Genomic DNA, 14,476 nt, shown 5'->3' with positions numbered 1-14,476 from the left:
AGCATGTGTTCCGTCTCCCTGCTGTGGCCGCCAGAGCCCACCGCCGCTGCCCCTTGGGGCCCCGGTTGGGACTCTCTGGGCCTAGGTTTCCCTAGGTGTCGCCTAAAGGCTGAGGCCTTCTGGGCACCTGTCCTTCACCAGTGCCGGAGCTGAAGGTGTGCAGGTCTGGCCACACTTGTGGACCTGTACCCACGTGCATGGTGGCCACGGCGAGTCCACCTTCCAAGGACCTCTTCCCTTACCTGCCTGCACTTATTCTGAGGCGGGGGTGGGGGGGTGTAGAAGCTGGCCTGGTCCCTGGAGCAGCTGCCTCCATGCCGAGCCCCCGAGGCCCTTCTGCCCTGTGGTGAGGATGCCTGTGGTCAGGGGCTCCCTGGTGGTACAGCTGGTGGACGCCACATGGCCACGAGCCACGGTGACCAAGGAGCCTGAGGGTGCTGGGAGAGGGGGGTGATTGGGCAGTGGGGGAGGGCTCCACTGGGAAGAGAGGGCTGGGGCCCTTCCCGCAGCTTCTGCCCTATATGCTGGGTCCCTTCTGCGGACCCCAGCCCGGCCCCTGGGCACCAGGAACTCCTGGGTCACACGCGCTCCAGTCCACACGTGTATGTGCACAGTACCAGGCAGGAGGCCTCTCTCCTCTCCGTTCATCCTGGGAATGTTTTTTAAAGTAAAGAGTATAGTGTTTTCTCAAAGTAACGCGTGCGCGTTGTAAGAAGCATCCAGGAACACAAAGGGAAGGGACCGCTATGGGACACCTGGTTCCCTGCTTGTGGCCACCTCAGTGCAGCATCCCCCTCGCCCCCCCAGCTGCCGTCTCAGGTGGGTGGAGCTGGACACTCCCGGTCCACTGCCCAGAGGCCGGCACCCGGCCTGGCCTGTCTCTGTGATCTGAATGCAAGTATCTATTCAGATCCTCTGCCGCAGGCCCATCCCTGCTCCAACAGGCTTCCCACCCTTTGACCTTGACTTGTCCTGTCCTCGGTTCTCTTCTGCTGGAACCCTTTGGCAGGGAGGTGCCAATCCAGGTGTCAGGACCACGGTGAACAAACCAGAGTCCTGCCTTGGCTGTGGTGGGAGGTCGAGCTATAGATGTCTGGTGGCGAGGATGGCTGTGAACTTGAAATCTGGCCAGAGAGAGACTGGGGTGGGGGGTGCTGAAGCCACAGCTGGCCTCGGCCGGCCCTCAGGCCTGGGCACCAGTGGGGCACAGTGGCAGGGACCAGAATCCACCTGTCCTGGGGCCCCAGGAAGGAGCAGGGGTGGTGGAGGCAGGTGCCTTTCGGTCAGGGCACTGCCAGATGGGGCTCACGTCCCACTGGTTGGCCTCAGTCATGTGGCGGTTCCTGGCTGCCAGGGAGCGGGGATGCAGCCTGTGTTGTTGGCCTGCGGCCAGATGCACAAACACAGGACCGGTGAGTACTTCTCGGTATGAAAAGTACAAGTACTCCCATAAGTACTTTTTAGTATACACATGTCCCATGCAATATTTGGGATGTATTTAAACTAGAAATTACTGGTGTATCCAAAACTGAAGTTCACCTGGGCACCCTGTATTTTGTGGGCAGCCATGAACCTTTGCTCAAACTGGGGTTTCTATTGCCATAAGTGATGGGGGCAGTCGAGGGTGCTTGTAGAAAGCCTCTCAGGGGAGCTGCCCTCTGGGAGGAAGTAGGGGCACACGCCAGGCGGATGGGCATGAAACAGCAGGCAGAAGGGCCAGGACGCTGCTGTGTAGGGTCTGCCCAGCAGAGGCGGTCAGGAGGGCAGGGGCAGCATGACGGACGGGGCCTCCTCGAAGCCTCGGGGGGTTTGGGCAAGCCGACGACTGTCTGAACGGGACATTTCTGGCTGCTGCTTGAGGATGAACTCAGGGTCAGGGACAGAACCAGGGCCCGTGGGGATGCGACAGCCATCAGAGCTGACGTGGGCCGGGGCTCGGTGGTGGCAGCAGGGGCAGAGTGAGGGGGAATGGAGTCCAGCTGTATCTGGAAGTAGAGCCAGTGGGAATCACGGGTGTGTTGTGAGAGGAAGGGATGAAGGGGAGAGGGGAGGAGGGACGGAGTAGCAGAGAGGTCCAGGAGACCACTGGACAGACACAGCTGGGAAAGGGGCTGGAGAGAGAAGCCTGGGACAGTGCTGAGAGCCCTGTGGCCAGTGTGGACAGAGGAGGGATGTGCTGGGCCGGGGGATGAGACTCCCCCAAGGAGATGTCTTGAGGCAGGAAAAGAACGGAGACCCATGAGGGCTTCAGAAAGCAGTCAGCGTATCACACTCTCCTGAGGTCAAGCGAGGCCCAAGCCTCGATCCCTGGATTGGGCAGCCCTGGTCATCGTCAACCTGGACAGGGTCCAGTTTGGGGGTGGGGAAGGCCTGAATGGGGATGTCACTAGAGAAGTAGATTGGAGACTCAGCACAGAGGACGGTGCAAAGGGTCAGGTTCTGTCCTGGAGCTGTCGTACCCTTTCTGGCTATTGGAGCAAGAGCATCTTTCGTGCTGGGGGTGCATTCTACTGAGGACAGTTTATTTCCCTAGAGACTGTGCCTTTATCACCTCCTCAGATGCTCTAGCAGTCAAGTCCTTCCCATCATGGCCCCTCTCTGGCCCATGCCCTCCTGCTCCCAGCCAGCTGGGTATTCCTACTGTCCACTGCCCTCCTTTCACTCTTCTGGTTTGGAGCCACTGTTTCCTAGATTCTTCTCCCTGTTGCAGACCTTCACGCAGCTTCTTAGAAAACAGTGTGGTAAATAAACTTTCTGAGCTGGCCTGTCTGAAAATGTCTTCTGCTGGCACATTTAACTCCAAGCCCTTGCCATCCAGGGCCTTGGCACATGCTGTCCCCTCTCCGTGGAATTCCCACCTGGTCTCCACCACCCACCTCACTCTTTAGCCCCTTATCCCAACTTACTTTTCTTTGTCCCAAGTGTTGATCTCTGTTATTAGTTTACTTTACAAGTCACCCCCCCGCTTGTAAAGTGCCAGGAGAGCAGAGTTTTGTTCTTTTTAGGGCCCAATAAAGGTAGGCACTCACCCAACCTGTGCTGAAGGGATGGGTGGGGGGCGGGTCCCAGACTCCTGGTGAGGAGGTGAGCAGCTTGGGTCCAGTGGCCGGCAGTTGCCTGCATCGGGGGCGGGGGGCGGGTCTCAGGAGTATCCCTCCCTTCCTGCCCTCAGGAGGCGCTCAGAACTGCAGGTCCACTCAAGGCGCTGGACAGGTTCTAATCAGGAGTCTCGCTCCTCAAGGTGTGGAAATAGTAATGACAATAAGCTTTGTTTTCTTGTTTCCTCCCCTTCACGTTCTTTTGGAGGAGCTCCCGTGAGCTGGACCCTGGGCCTCTGATCTGGTCCTGGTTTTCTTTCTCCTTCCCTTCTCCTGGCCTCTGGTCCACTTCCTCTAGCACTTCCACCGCCTCTGCCGCCTTTCTCAGTCCCTTTTCCCAGGCGCCCTCTACCTGTGGCCCTGGAGAGCCTTTCTGCCCACGGGTCCCTTTCTCCAGGTGCAGTGCAGGGCTACCCTCTAAATGAACCGTCCTGTGTTGGGGGCCTCCTCCCCACATGGAGCACCCGAGGCCCTGGGCGCCCTCCCTGCTCTGGCCTCTGGGACCTGGGGTGGCTCTCACTGCTGTGCGAAGGACCCCTGCCACCCCTGTCAGGGACCTGCGGGGCTCTGGTGGTGTCTGGCTGGGGAATTTCGGGGTGGTGAGGGCAGCCAAAGCCAGAGGAGTGGGCAGGATTTTGCGGGGTGGGGCGAGGTGGGCAACCCCGGCACTAGGAGGACAGACCAGACGGCCCCGATTACATCCACCCTGGGTTTTCTGTAAAATGGGCTCCTGACGGCAGCACAGGACGTGCTTCCTGGTGCCCCCACTCTGCCTGGGTGCCTGAGCGCGTGATGCTGTAGGGGGCAGTGCCCTTCCTGGCCTCTAGGTGATCACAGCCACCTCCTTGGGCCCCAGACTGAGGCTCGTCGGCAGGGTGTGGGGCCGCCCCGTTGCCTGCACCTCTTCCCCTCTCAGGCTGACCCCCAACTTGCAGCCCCTTAAAGTCCAGGACTTAAGACCTTCCAGGTGGTCATCCTGGGGGCCAGCCCTGCCCCTTCCAAGCTGAGACCGACTCCTCCTCCCCACCTGGTCCGGGCACTCTCTGGGATCCTGTGGACCAGGGGCTTTACTGCTGCCTCAAGGCCCTGGGGGCTCAGGGACTTGTGGGGGCCGAAGGGCGAGGTCAGGCCACATGGACAGGACAGGGTCCCACAAGGTCAGGCCGAGTGGGAGCCTAGGCCCCTCCCTCCATCCTTGGGCCTGGCTGTTGGCGGTAGAGGAGGCACAGCCTCAGCTTAGGGCTGGGGATTAGGTGGGGTGGGTAACAGCCAGAGAGGCTGTGGCCCTGTAGGGACTGGGCCCCTCTGCTCTGAGGGACCCCTTCACACCTGGATCTGCCCTCCTGGACAGTGGACCTGGCTCTGTCCCTTCCTGGCCCCCATCAGGGAGCATGTTAAGAGGGCCTCCTGACCCCTGGTCTGGCACTCAAGGCCCACACTCCACGCCCAGACTCTGCTTCTTGGAAGCCCCTTGACAGCTCCAGACCACCAGCTGCCATTGCCGCCCCCTGCCCCCCATTCTGGGTTTTTCTTTCCTGGACCCCTTCCACACTGTCTTCTCTGCTGGGACATTCTTCCTGCCATCCAGGGCGCCTCTGAGCCTGTCCCACTGTGCCTGGTCAGTGTCACTTGGCAGCCCCCAGGCAGCATGTGCGGCGGGGGGGGGGGGGGGGCTGGGGGGTGTTCTGAGCCGATGGACGAGTGCCTTTGAGATTTCCCGTCATCCCACTTGGCTCTCCTGTAAGGTCACAATTCCGCCCCAGACAAAACCTGGCATCCCTGAAACGCACGTGGGGGTGACTTCCCAGCTTGCCCCCCCCCCCCCCACACGACCTAGCACTCTAGGCCCCGGCCTGGGGACCCGGTCAGCTCCTGGATCCGGGGTCCTCCTCCTCCTCACTCAGCCCGGGTCCCTCCGCGCGCCGCCGCGAGGGGGAGGTCCCTTGCCTGGCCTCTAGGTGACCGCAGCCGCCTCGCCGGGCCCCACGAGGACTGAGGGGTCTCGGGCCTGGACCCTGGGCCTCATCTCCGCCCGCGCGGGTGTGAACTCAGCTCCAGGTTGCCCTGGGGCAAGGCGGGGAGGGGGGTGCAGAGATGCGGGGGGCTGGGGGCGGGCCTGGGACCACCCGTCCTCCCACTGCCACCTTCCCCCTCGCCCCCCGCGGCGTCGGCGGGTGGGGCTCGCGGGGACCAGGAGCACGCGCCGAGGGCCCCCCCGCACCTGCACCGAGATCGTCGGGCGCATGCGCGGGCTGGGGAGGGCGGGGGCGAGCCGGGAGGGGTCCTGGGGGCCCCGCACCCCCGCGCCGGCTGCGGGGATCCGGTCTCCGAGTGGGGCGCGCTGCGCCGCGCGGGGACGCGCTGGGCTGCGGGCGGCGTGGGCATCGGACCCCCGCCCTGACCGAGTCCTCGCGTCGCCAGCCCGTGCGGCCCCGGGCTCGGGTTCCCAGGGGCGCCGGGCGGGGGAAGCCGGGGCGCCCCCTCCCCAGGACCCCGGCCAGGCGCCGCGTTCAGACAAAGGGGCGGGAGATGGAGGCGGACACGGAGACGCTTCCGTGACAGCGCCCGGCGGCCGAGGAGGAGGAGGAGGAGGAGGAGAAGGAGGAGGACGAGGCGCTGCGGGCTCCGGCGGCGCGGCCCCGGGTCCCGGCGCTCCCTGGCCCGCGCGGGGCGGCGGCGGCGTGGGGGCGCCCGGCCCGGAGCCCCACGGAGCGCCCCTTCCGGGCCTCGGCCCCGACCGCACGCCCGCTCGTCCCCGGCCACCTCGCGGGGCTCGGCCGCTCCGTCGCGCCCCGGGCCGCCCGCGCCGCCCCCGGCCGGCGTGCCCTCGGGCGGGCGCGGGGGCGGCGTCTGCTCCCACCCTCGAGATCACATGGTGACCCTCGGCAGCCAATGCAGTGGACGCTAGGACCCTGCGGGACCCCGGGCGCCGCGACTGCACCGGCGCCGCCGCATTATAAATACTTCTCCAAAATGCGGCGCAGCTCCCTGCGCGCGCCCCGGCCGCCCGCCGCCTCCGCCTCCGCCCCGCGCGCCTGAGCCGCCGCCGCGCCGCCGCCCGAGCCGCCGCCGCCGCGGGTCCGAGGGCGCCGCGCCCTTGCCCTGGGCCCGGGCTGAGCCCGCCCGCCGCCCGGCCCGCGTCCCCGCGCTGCGCCGCCCGGCCGGGTGCATGCATTGTGGGTCTCCCGACATGGTCTGCGAGACGAAGATCGTGGCCGCCGAGGACCATGGGGCGCTGCCGGGGGCCAAGAAGGACGCGCTGCTCGCCGCCGCCGCCGCCGGCGCCATGTGGCCCCCGCTGCCCGCCGCGCCCGGGCCGGCCGCCGCCCCCGCCGCGCCCCCGCCCGCGCCCCCGCCGGGCCCCCAGCCCCTCGCCGGCGCGGGGGGCGCGGAGCCGCCGGGGGGGCGCGGCGTGCACATCCGCGAGTTCCGCGCGGCGGAGCAGGAGGCGGCGCGCCGCATCTTCTACGACGGCATCATGGAGCGCATCCCCAACACGGCCTTCCGCGGCCTGCGGCACCACCCGCGCACGCAGCTGCTCTACGCCCTGCTAGCCGGTCAGTGCGCGGGGACCCCGCGGGGACGGCGGGGCCCGGGCCGCCCGGGCGCACCCCCGCCTGCCGTCGTCCGCGGCCGCCCGGTCTTCTGGGGACGCGCGCGGGGCTCCCTCCGGCCCGCTCGCCCCCGCCTCGGGGTCGGGCCGGGGCCTCGTCCTGGGAGGGAGGCGGACCCCGGCTTCCCCCGGCCTCCCCCGGCCTCCGCCTCGCACGCGCGCGGACACGCACCCGCGCGTGCCGCGGCGGCCCGGGGCGAGGTGGCCCCCAGCGCCGGGGCCGGCCCGGGATGCCGGCCGAGGCGCGCCCGGCGGGGACGTGGGAACCCGTGCGGGCCGGGTGCGGGGGCTGCGGGCGGGGGAGACCTGGGGTCGCCACCTGCGTCCCCTCCGCGGTCATGCGGGGGGGGGAGGGGGGCGGGGTGACGGCAGGTAGCGCCCGCTGCCGAGGCCCCGCGCCTGGCGCGTGTAACTATATATAATCCGCGGGGCGGGGGAGGCTGCCTCGGCGGCTCCAAGTGCTAATTTATGGGGGGAAGACAGCCAGCTCCCCAGGGTGCCGGGGGAGGGTGTGCGCCGAGGAGGCAGAACGAGGGGGCGGTGGGCCTTCAAGCCGGCTGGCCCCCGCAGGGGCTTTGGGGCTTTGCCCCTTGAGACTCTGCTGCGGGTGGTTCTCCCCATTTCATAGATGAGGAGCCTGAGGCTGGGGGGGAGGGGTACTTTCCCAAGGTCACGCAGCAGAGGCACGTTCACTGCAGGCACGTCTGCCTCCCGCAGCCTAGGCTGGAAGCAGTTTCGCCCTTGCTCCCTGGTCCCTGTCCTCACAACACCCGGGGGCTGGCCCGGGGTGGGGGGCCGCTCTTGGCTGGGGCCCTCCTGCTGGAAGGTGGGACCCCCGCTTCCCAAGGGGGGCCGGCCTGCAGGCGCCTGGCGGGGCAGCTCTTTGGCTTCCCTCCAGCATGGTGTGGGCCAGGATGTGCACAAAGCCTCTTGCCCAGTTAGGGGGCCGGGGCGATGGGCAGAGGCCACCTCTCAGTAGCCCCGCCGGGGGCTGTGCCCTCCAGCCATTGGGGGCGGCGCGCCCAGAGGCCATTGCTGCGCTCAGGACACGTAGAAATCCTGTGATGTCAGGTTATAAAGGTAGCACGTCCTCACGGGGAGAAGTTTGATAACAGGGAAAAGTGGAAGCAGCCACTGTCACGTTCTCTGCTCTCCCAGAGGGAGCAGGCCTGCTGTACGAGGCTCGGTCTCTGCTCTGCGCGTGTCCCTCACCCGCTTATCTGCCGGGCGCGGCTGCGCCGTGTGACGCGTGTGGCCGGGGTCCTGGTGTCGGGGCCCGTCTCCGCCGCCCTGGTCTGCGGGGCTCTCCCCGCAGGCTCTGCCCACCGGCCGCTCACGTGGGCCTCCTCTCCCGCAGCGCTCTGTTTCGCCCTGACCCGCTCGCTGCTGCTCACGTGCCTGGTGCCCGCGGGGCTGCTGGGCCTGCGCTATTACTACAGCCGGAAGGTGGTCCTCGCCTACCTGGACTGCGCGCTGCACACCGACATGGCCGACATCGAGCAGTACTACATGAAGCCCCCGGGTGAGTCTCCCGGCGTCTCTGGCCTTCTCCTTCCCCTTCCCCCTCCTGCCTTCCTCCCCAGCCCTTCCTCCTGGCAGAACCGCCCCCGCCCCAGCAACCTCGGGGCAGGCCTGGGGCCAAGGCCTGGGCTGCGGCACCCCCATGACATGAGCCTTGTGGGAGACCGAGGGCTCTGGCCGCGGGTTGGGGTGCTGCAGACTGGCAGGGGCTGGGGTTGGCAGGACTAGGTTCTCTTCCCTGAGTATCGCTGGGCTTCCGTCTTGTGTCCTCTGAGGGCAGGGTGCTGAGTGGCCTGAGCTGGCCCTGGGCCATGGTGTCCCAGCCCTGCTCTTCGTGCTACCCTGGCGTTTAATGAAGGGAAGGGAGGTCTTTCTCACCTCTCTGGATCTCGGGTGTGAGGGTCTCCCAGGTGTAGGAAGGTCCCTGACGAGGGGAGACAGAGTGGGCCTGATGGTTGGTTAGGGTCTGGCAGGGTCCTGGTGAGTGTTGGGGGAGGCAGCGGGGGACAGGAGATGCAGGGCATCCGGGAGCAAGGGTGACGTGCCCTGGTGCGGCCAGCTCTGTGCTGTGCTGGCTGGTCCTTTCCCCGCCCCGAAGCTGCCTGGCTGGCCTTGGGCACCTTTGGTTCTCCTTGACCCTTTCCTGAGCCCAAACAAAGCCCCTTATCAGCCTCTGTGGAGCTCTGGCTTCAGCCGGGCTCCATCCAGGACGGGAGGGGGCAGAAGCGTGAGCCCCACATGGCGCCAAAGCCCGGGCAGCAGGAGCAGAAGAGGGGATGGGGCCCTGTGTGGCCCTGCCCTCTCTGGGGTGCAGTGTCCTGGGGTGTGAGATGGGGGGGTGGGTCTGCAGGAAGGTCCCTCAGGAGCAGAGAGGCTGGGCAGTGGCCGACGGGGCCATGCTGGACTCCGGAGCTGCTCCTGCAGTGGGGAAACTGAGGCCGGGGTAGGCACTGTGCTGCCCTCTGACCTGGGCCTGGGCAGGTGGGGAGAGCCCGAACTCCTGGACAGCGGGCGGGTCAGCTGATGGAGGGGCACGCCGCTCATTCCCGAGCTCTGGCCACGTGGCTGGTCTCAGTCTCCGGGTTTGGCGGTGAAGGAGACAGGAGACGCCCTGGTGGAGTGGACAGGCCGATGAGGGGCGTGTTGGCAGATGAGGCAGCGGGGGACCCCCAGGCACCGGGCGGAGGAGTGAAGCGTGTCTTCCAGGCGGGGGTCAGGTGAAGACGCTTCAGGGGGAGGGTTTGGCCACTGCAGGGGGGAGGCTGGGGTGGGAGGGCTGTGGGGGGTGGTTGGCAGGAGGACATGGCGGCAGAGGCGGGCGTGGCCATGGGTGGGGTGTGTGCCGGCCGGGCCCCTCGGAGCAGGCGTTCCCCCCACCTTGCCTCGCGTCGCCCCTGGGCCTTGGGTCGCCAGAGGAGACGGCTCCCCCCGTGGCCTGTGCCCTGCAGGCCTCCCCCCCTCTGGTCTTCACCCCTCTTGCTCCTCTTGTCCCCCTGAAGTCCTCCCCTCCCCCTCCTTCCCTGCCTGGGGTGGTGATTGGTCTGGGTGGGGGCGTGGGGACGGCTGACCTGACCACAGGGCTCGCTGTGCAGCCTCAGGCCCAGGGGCAGAGTGGCCCAGGGGCAGAGTGGCCCAGGGCGGCTGCGGGCGGCAGGCAGGTCGGACGCCCTCTGCCCGGAGGGCTCCCCGGGGCGCTTGTCCTGCCATCGTGCCGGTGGCCCTGACTGCCGCGTTCCCCGCAGGCTCCTGCTTCTGGGTGGCCGTGCTGGACGGCAACGTGGTGGGCATCGTGGCGGCGCGGGCCCACACGGCGGACAACACGGTGGAGCTGCTGCGCATGTCCGTGGACTCACGCTTCCGCGGCAAGGGCATCGCCAAGGCGCTGGGCCGCAAGGTGCTGGAGTTCGCCCTGGTGCACAACTACTCCGCGGTGGTGCTGGGCACGACGGCCGTCAAGGTGGCCGCCCACAGGCTCTACGAGTCGCTGGGCTTCAGACACGTGGGCTCCAGCGACCGCCACGTGATGCCCGGCATGACGCTGTCGCTGGGCGAGCGCCTCTTCTTCCAGGTCCGCTACCACCGCTACCGCCTGCAGCTGCGCGAGGAGTGACCGCCGCCCGCCCGCCCGCCGCCCCGCCCACCGCCCCGCCCACCTGTGCCCGCCCGCCCGCCGCCCGGGCCGCTTTCAGACGCTCACCTTGGCGTTTGTGTTGGGTTTCTCCTCTCTCGACACCACCCGGTCCTCTGGCTGGTTCTCGGGGGTGCGGGGCCGTTGCTCATCTGTGACCCCCGGGGAGCGGGTTGCTCCCAGCCACGCCCCCCGCCCTCCCCAGTCTCCTGGGGCCACACCCGGAAGAGGCACAGCGCGGGCCCCCGTGAGCCCACGCAGCTGCCCGGCCCTGGCGCGAGGGGCCTCTTCCGGCCCACCCCCGAGCTGGGGGAGGGCCCAGCCTTGCCCACCGAGCACAGAGCCTCTGCAGTGAGGCCCCCCCCCCAGCAGACCCCTGGCCAGCGGCCAGGCAGTGGCTCAGCCATCCGTCCCCAGCAGGCATGGCCTGCGGCACTGGCCGGCCACTGCCCACGGGCGCCGAGCTGGCCGCGGGCCCGCTTTGCTCTGTGCTTGCTGAGGGCTGGCTGCAGCATGCTGCATGCCCGCAGCCTCCCGGCCCCAGCCCGGCCTTTCTGGGAGGCCCGAGTGTCCACCTTGCCCCTTGCTTCACGCGGTCGAGCTTTGCTCTGACGTCGGATCGTCTTTCTCTCCTTGTGGCACCCGCTCCTCCTCTGCCCGGCTTTGCTGATTGGTGTTATCATCCAGCTGTGTTTCCCATGGTAATGTGTGGCACAGCTGTGGTCAGGGCCCTTCAGGAGAGCAGGGTGGGGGGCGGCCGTGGGGTCACCTCTCCCCCAGTGCCAGCTTGATCGCGGTGGTGTCTCCCAGATCTCCCTGAGGACCTCCTGCCTCGCGGCTGACGGGCTCTGTCCTGTGAATCTTACCAACCCAGGCTGCTGCCTGCACCGCGAGCCCACAGCTTCTCCCAGCCTGAAGCCAACCTATTTTTTAATAAGTTATTTAGACAGAATAGCACTCTGCATGACTTTAGTTCTTGGGACAAACGGTAGTTGATACCTTGACATGCACACACACTCCTGTGTGGTCTAGAACATGCACTGTCTCTGGCCCCGTTTGGTGGGGGTGGGTGGCCGGGTAGGTGGAGGGTTTCAGTTCGGAGCCTGGAGGGAGACCCTGATTTACCATGATTTCCCCCCAAAGAGCACTCCTGGTTTGCGAGGAGTCTCCGGGCCACCCTGCCGAGCCCTTGTGCTGCAGGACAGAGGGCACGATGGGAGCAAGTGCCCCACAGCCTCCCAGTGCCGGAGCTGGGCCACGGCACTCGGGAGGGGCAAGCGGGGTCACCATGCGCTCTGGGGGACCACCTGTACCCCTACCCTCTCCTTCCTGAGGTCACAGGCAGGGGCTTGTGGGTGCAGGGGTGGCCCAGAGGGGAGAGGAAGGTGGCGGTTGGCATGCCCGCACATCCAGCTGTAAGCCTGTACCTGGCCTGGTGGTAGGAGGACCATAGATGCCCACGAAGACCCCCTGATTTGGGGGTTTGGGGGAGGGGAAGTGGCAGGCTTCGAGGGCCACTGAGCTGGGTCCCACATGGGGGACCCTGGAGGGAGTGTCCTTAAAGGGCGCTTTGGAAATAAGCAAATGAACAGAACAAGCCTAGTTTCCTGAGGGGCCTTTTGTGCTGTTGGCAACTGAGACAGTTGCAGAACCTTGTACAGACCCCACGCTCCCCTGTACATTCTCCCTGGTGGCCCGGTCCCCGCTCGGGGATGGGAGTTTTGTAGACTGTACAGAAATCGGCACCCTATTTTCTTGCAGCTCTCAGATTTTGTTAATCTGGATTATACAGACAGACGTAAAGTGTTTTAGCAAAATGGAAAACAAACAGTTGTGCCTTTTTCCTCTTTTTGTTTGGTTCAGTGTCGGCCTGGGGTGGCCTTCGTTGGCATGGGGCGAGTCGGGGCTGCGGCTGGCCTGAGGCCTGGGCAGGTGGGGGCCCATGAGGTCTGTGTCTTGTCAGGTGTCAGGTGGTGGCACTGGGACGCCTCCAGCCTCCTCTGATCCTGTGCCTTTAGGCCTCCCGTCCCTGGTGTGGGGCACATGGGTAGGGGCCCTGGGGCTGCCCACACCTGTTGGCATTGACCCCAGCACCTCGCTGGTGTCGTTCCTGGCAGTGATGTGGCCCCTCCCGTCCTGCCGGTGTCTGTTCATGCTGCGCCCCCTCCCCGCCAGTCAGCGGCCCAGAGAGGGGTGGGTGCTGGCGGGGCTCTCGACCTTCCCTTATGCCCTTTAGTTGCTGCCAGGAGGGTGTGGCAGGGTGGCTGCGTGTCCAGAACTCTGCTGGCCAGCTGCTGCCTGGCCTCTGAGGTGGGCAGAGGCACCTGTGTGCCCAGGTCAGGACGCCTGCCTGGCCAGCGTGTGGCTCGTGGGCTCCTGAGGACCGTGGGGGCAGGGCTCCCATCCTTCCCCCAGCCTGGGAGCGGACAGCTCCACAAACATGCACTGAGATGTGAGTTTTATACCTTTGTAGAAATTCTGATGTGACTTCTTCTACCTCTGTGAAGCGTCCTGCTGGGGTCCTGCCCAGGGATGTGTCTGGGCAGTGTCTCTGTGTGGGGTGGCCCTGGGCCCCCTCCCATCCCCGCTGGCTCCTGGCCTCCCCCAGCCAGAAAGCCAACCCTGGGCTGGGCACCCGTGCCTCCGGGGCTGGCCTCGCAGGGCTTCTGTGTTTAGAGGCTTCTGCTCCTGGCGCGGAAAGTGGCAGGCAGCGCGTGCAGGGTGTCTCTATCAGTTGAGCCTGGACCACAGGGCCGGTGGGCACGTCCGGGCAGCCGAAGCCTCCAGCGCCTCTAGGTGGCTGAGTGCCACCCGGGTCCTGGCATGTGGCTGGGGGGCCCTCCCTGGGTAGCTCCCCCTGCCCAGCTGTGGGCTCTGCAGACAGCTGGCCCGTGAGGGTGGGTGGTGTGCGTGTGTAGAGGCCAGCCAGGTGGTACCTCCATCGTGTCTGGCCTGGCCTCCCCCCACTGCCCTCGGGTGGGGTGGGGGCGGAGGGACGAGGGCAGAAGGCCTGGGCTGGGAGGCCACGTGGCCCTGGGGCGGCCCCCATCCTGCTCTTGGTGTCCTTCCTCAGAGACAGCCCTTGGTGGGGCAGGGGGGCACTCCTCACGTGGCCCCTTCCAGGGTCTGACAAGCGCTTGGGAGGCTCCCTGGGCCACGGGGCCTGGCTCTGGCCTCTGGGAGGCATGTGGACGACGTGGGTGCAGGTCTCTGCCTACCTTCGGGCCACCCCCGGGGCCACCTTGCTGCCAGCGTCTGGGGGGTGGCTGGACGGGGCCCCCAGGCCTCGGGAGCCCGCTGCCTCTCCCTGGCTGCGTCCTGCCTGTTCCTGCTGCTCCTGTGTCTGTGTGAAGCCGCTTCTGTGAATCATTTTGGCCGTGGGCCCATGTACCTGTGTTGCTGGCCCTTTGGCCGAGGCTTTTGGGGTTCGGGCTGGGTGCGGGGCAGATCCTGGACTCTGTTTGCTCCCTGGTGCCGACAACAGGCTTCCCGTGGGGGCGTGAGGTCCACTGACAGGCGGGGGCCCAGGGCCTGGCATGGGGGAGGGGGAGCCCCGACCTACCGTTGTTGGATGTGGTTTAACAGCAATAATTGGCCATTTTGGAAAAGGGGTGTGCCTGTGTGTGCCTCTGGGTGTGTGCGTGTGTGCAGGGAGGGCCCCCGCTCCAGCCTGGGAGGGGGAGGCCGGGAGGTGCTTGCAGGGGTGGGCTGGCCTGAGGCCTCGTCCACGCTCCTTCTCCAGACCCAGTGGACCTTGGATCTAGGGCTCCCTCCTCCCTGACCGAAGGTGCTGGACGGGCCCGTGTGAGGGGGTGACCGGGGAAGCTTTTGCCCAGCTCTCTGGCCATGTGGGGAGGGTGGCCTAGATCAGATTTGGTGACGTGGAGTCCCCTGGGCCAGGCTGTTTGACCACAGCTGCCGTGGACGGGGTGTCCTGAGGCGGGCAGAGCCCAGGACGGGTCATGGTGGCCGGTTTCACTTCCCGTGTTTCCCGTGTGTGAGCTGAGGACTGCAGCGGCTGTCCTGACATCCAGGATGTGCCAAATGGCCCCCGAGCGGGCCCGGGGGGCAGTGGGCTGAGCGCAGGGGAGACAGGCTGCAGGGCTGGGGTGGGGC

General features: G+C 66.8%; 1 protein-coding gene across 1 annotated transcript; it reads left to right on the top strand.

Annotated features, from left to right (window-relative positions):
- Window positions 1-6,267: 6,267 nt before the first annotated feature.
- Window positions 6,268-10,342, top strand: NAT8L (N-acetyltransferase 8 like). The gene is made up of 3 exons (XM_057706862.1): window positions 6,268-6,655; window positions 8,069-8,233; window positions 9,975-10,342. The coding sequence occupies exons 1-3, from the start codon at window positions 6,268-6,270 to the stop codon at window positions 10,340-10,342; spliced, it is 921 nt and encodes a 306-aa protein (XP_057562845.1).
- The last annotated feature ends 4,134 nt before the right edge of the window (window positions 10,343-14,476 follow it).

The sequence above is a fragment of the Hippopotamus amphibius genome, chromosome 13 (genome assembly GCF_030028045.1).
Source record: "Hippopotamus amphibius kiboko isolate mHipAmp2 chromosome 13, mHipAmp2.hap2, whole genome shotgun sequence".
NCBI classification, from domain to species: domain Eukaryota; kingdom Metazoa; phylum Chordata; class Mammalia; order Artiodactyla; family Hippopotamidae; genus Hippopotamus; species Hippopotamus amphibius.
This window is presented reverse-complemented; position numbering and strand designations above follow the sequence as displayed.